The following is a 2,500-nucleotide window of genomic DNA, read 5'->3' on the forward strand; positions in this document are numbered from 1 at the left end:
GACGCCGCCACAGGCTTCCCTGTCGCCTTCAGAGCCTGGACGGCCCATTCGGCCTCCTCCACGTGCTCGAAGTACTGACAATCAATCAATCAATCAATCAATCAATCAATCACCAGACGAATGGCATCCCAGACAGCAACAGTGTCGGCCCACATCTGGGCCTCATGTATAACAGGCCCTGAACGAGCCGTACGCCACTTCACACGCACGAGTTACGAGTTATAAAAACATCTGTACGAACACCTGGAGACGAGCAGTTTGGCGACACTGATGGAGATCTGAGGAACTGATCCAATCAATAATGCACAATATGGCCTTTCTGTTACCATTAAAAATATAAAGCAATATTAAAATAATATTTAGCCAGTGGAAAAGACTAAGAAAAACTTTCTCTGAAATGTATTTTATTCTATTGTGATTTATTTCTTCAAACACAAGGCGAGGATCGGCTACTAAATGATTTATGTTAATGTAATGTGACGCACATCCGTATCTCATATTCTCCTGATGTCTTGTACCGTTAAACATGGAATCACGAGGATGAATATGCATATGCAAATGATATGCAGATGAGGATATGCATAGTAAAATGAGGCGTTGTAAGCTCATATACGGTTATTTCGGGGAGGAGACGCATGTTCACAGTCTTCCTCTGGGATCATAACGGGAATCTTGCGCAGGGTCTGCCGTTCACACGCTTTTATAAGGCTGAATATTACTTTGGGCGGTCAGTTTTATAAAGAGAGCCCCGGGTTGGCCACGCTGCTGTCTGGGATCTAGAACGAACAGAGTGAACGTGATGTTTCTCACCTCTGCGATGAGGAAGTCCACGTCCTTCTTGATGAAGACGTCGAGCTGCTTCTTGAAGATCTTGGTGACCTCGTCTTGGCTCTTGCAGCTCAGGTACGAGGGCGTCTGCGAGACTCCGCCCGCCACCAGCGCATCGCCCTGATTGGCCACTTCTCTGGCGAGGTCACACGCCGCCTCGTTAATCTGCTGACCCTGCGCACACACACACACACATCAGTGTGCGTTCAGATACACATGTAGACATTATAAAATAATGTTTAGCTCCTTCTCTGTGTCCTGAAGCATTCCTCACGTTCCTTTCGTTCCTCAGGGGTCAAATCGACCCGCGACTGAAGGATTTGTAACTTTTTTAAATTTCAACCACAAAACTGCTGGAATTCATTACTTTTTTTTGTGTATTTGTGGTTCAAGTGCGACAGAAGTCCCGGGGGGTCTTGGACGCCTCTGATGAACACTCAGTTAAAAAAAATGAGTCTCAGGGTTAAAATGACCCGAGGGAAGGATGAGGGTTAACATGTGTGTAGGTGAGAGTGTGTGTGTAGGTGAGAGTGTGTGTGTAGGTGAGAGTGTGTGTGTAGGTGAGAGTGTGTGTAGGTGAGAGTGTGTGTAGGTGAGAGTGTGTGTAGGTGAGAGTGTGTGTGTAGGTGAGAGTGTGTGTAGGTGAGAGTGTGTGTAGGTGAGAGTGTGTGTGTAGGTGAGAGTGTGTGTGTAGGTGAGAGTGTGTGTAAGTGAGAGTGTGTGTAGGTGAGAGTGTGTGTAAGTGAGAGTGTGTGTAAGTGAGAGTGAGTGTGTAGGTGAGAGTGTGTGTAAGTGAGTGTGTGTGTAGGTGAGAGTGTGTGTGTAGGTGAGAGTGTGTGTAGGTGAGAGTGTGTGTGTAGGTGAGAGTGTGTGTAAGTGAGAGTGTGTGTAGGTGAGAGTGTGTGTAAGTGAGAGTGTGTGTAAGTGAGAGTGAGTGTGTAGGTGAGAGTGTGTGTAAGTGAGTGTGTGTGTGTAGGTGAGAGTGTGTGTGTAGGTGAGAGTGTGTGTAGGTGAGAGTGTGTGTGTAGGTGAGAGTGTGTGTAGGTGAGAGTGTGTGTGTAGGTGAGAGTGTGTGTAAGTGAGAGTGTGTGTAGGTGAGAGTGTGTGTAAGTGAGAGTGTGTGTAAGTGAGAGTGAGTGTGTAGGTGAGAGTGTGTGTAAGTGAGTGTGTGTGTGTAGGTGAGAGTGTGTGTGTAGGTGAGAGTGTGTGTAGGTGAGAGTGTGTGTGTAGGTGAGAGTGTGTGTAGGTGAGAGTGTGTGTGTAGGTGAGAGTGTGTGTAAGTGAGAGTGTGTGTAGGTGAGAGTGTGTGTAAGTGAGAGTGTGTGTAAGTGAGAGTGAGTGTGTAGGTGAGAGTGTGTGTAAGTGAGTGTGTGTGTGTAGGTGAGAGTGTGTGTAAGTGAGAGTGTGTGTGTAGGTGAGAGTGTGTGTAAGTGAGAGTGTGTGTAAGGGAGTGTGTGTGTAAGTGAGAGTGTGTGTAAGTGAGAGTGAGTGTGTAGGTGAGAGTGTGTGAGTGTGTGTGTAAGTGAGTGTGTGTGTAAGTGAGAGTGTGTGTAAGTGAGTGTGTGTGTAAGGGAGTGTGTGTGTAAGTGAGAGTGTGTGTGTGTGTAGGTGAGAGTGTGTGTAAGTGAGTGTGTGTGTGTAGGTGAGAGTGTGTGTGTGTAGGTGAGAGTGT

At 46.9% G+C, this 2,500-nt stretch overlaps 1 protein-coding gene across 2 annotated transcripts in view; it reads right to left on the bottom strand.

Moving 5' to 3' along the window:
• Nucleotides 1-2,500, bottom strand: part of bhmt (betaine-homocysteine methyltransferase) — a 9,245-nt gene that overhangs the window by 3,651 nt on the left and 3,094 nt on the right. For both annotated transcript variants that reach the window (XR_013818753.1, XM_079846860.1), the window contains exons 4-5: nucleotides 811-1,002; nucleotides 1-74 (exon numbers count right to left, since the gene is read on the bottom strand). The exon at nucleotides 1-74 is cut by the window's left edge and continues 74 nt beyond it. Coding sequence is in view for 1 of the 2 variants with exons in the window: in XM_079846860.1 (XP_079702986.1) it covers nucleotides 1-74; nucleotides 811-1,002 (266 nt within the window). In the remaining variant the exon portion in view is untranslated. The remainder of the gene's footprint in view (nucleotides 75-810; nucleotides 1,003-2,500) is intronic.

Source organism: Squalius cephalus (assembly GCF_949319135.1).
Source record: "Squalius cephalus genome assembly, chromosome: 17".
Classification (NCBI taxonomy): domain Eukaryota; kingdom Metazoa; phylum Chordata; class Actinopteri; order Cypriniformes; family Leuciscidae; genus Squalius; species Squalius cephalus.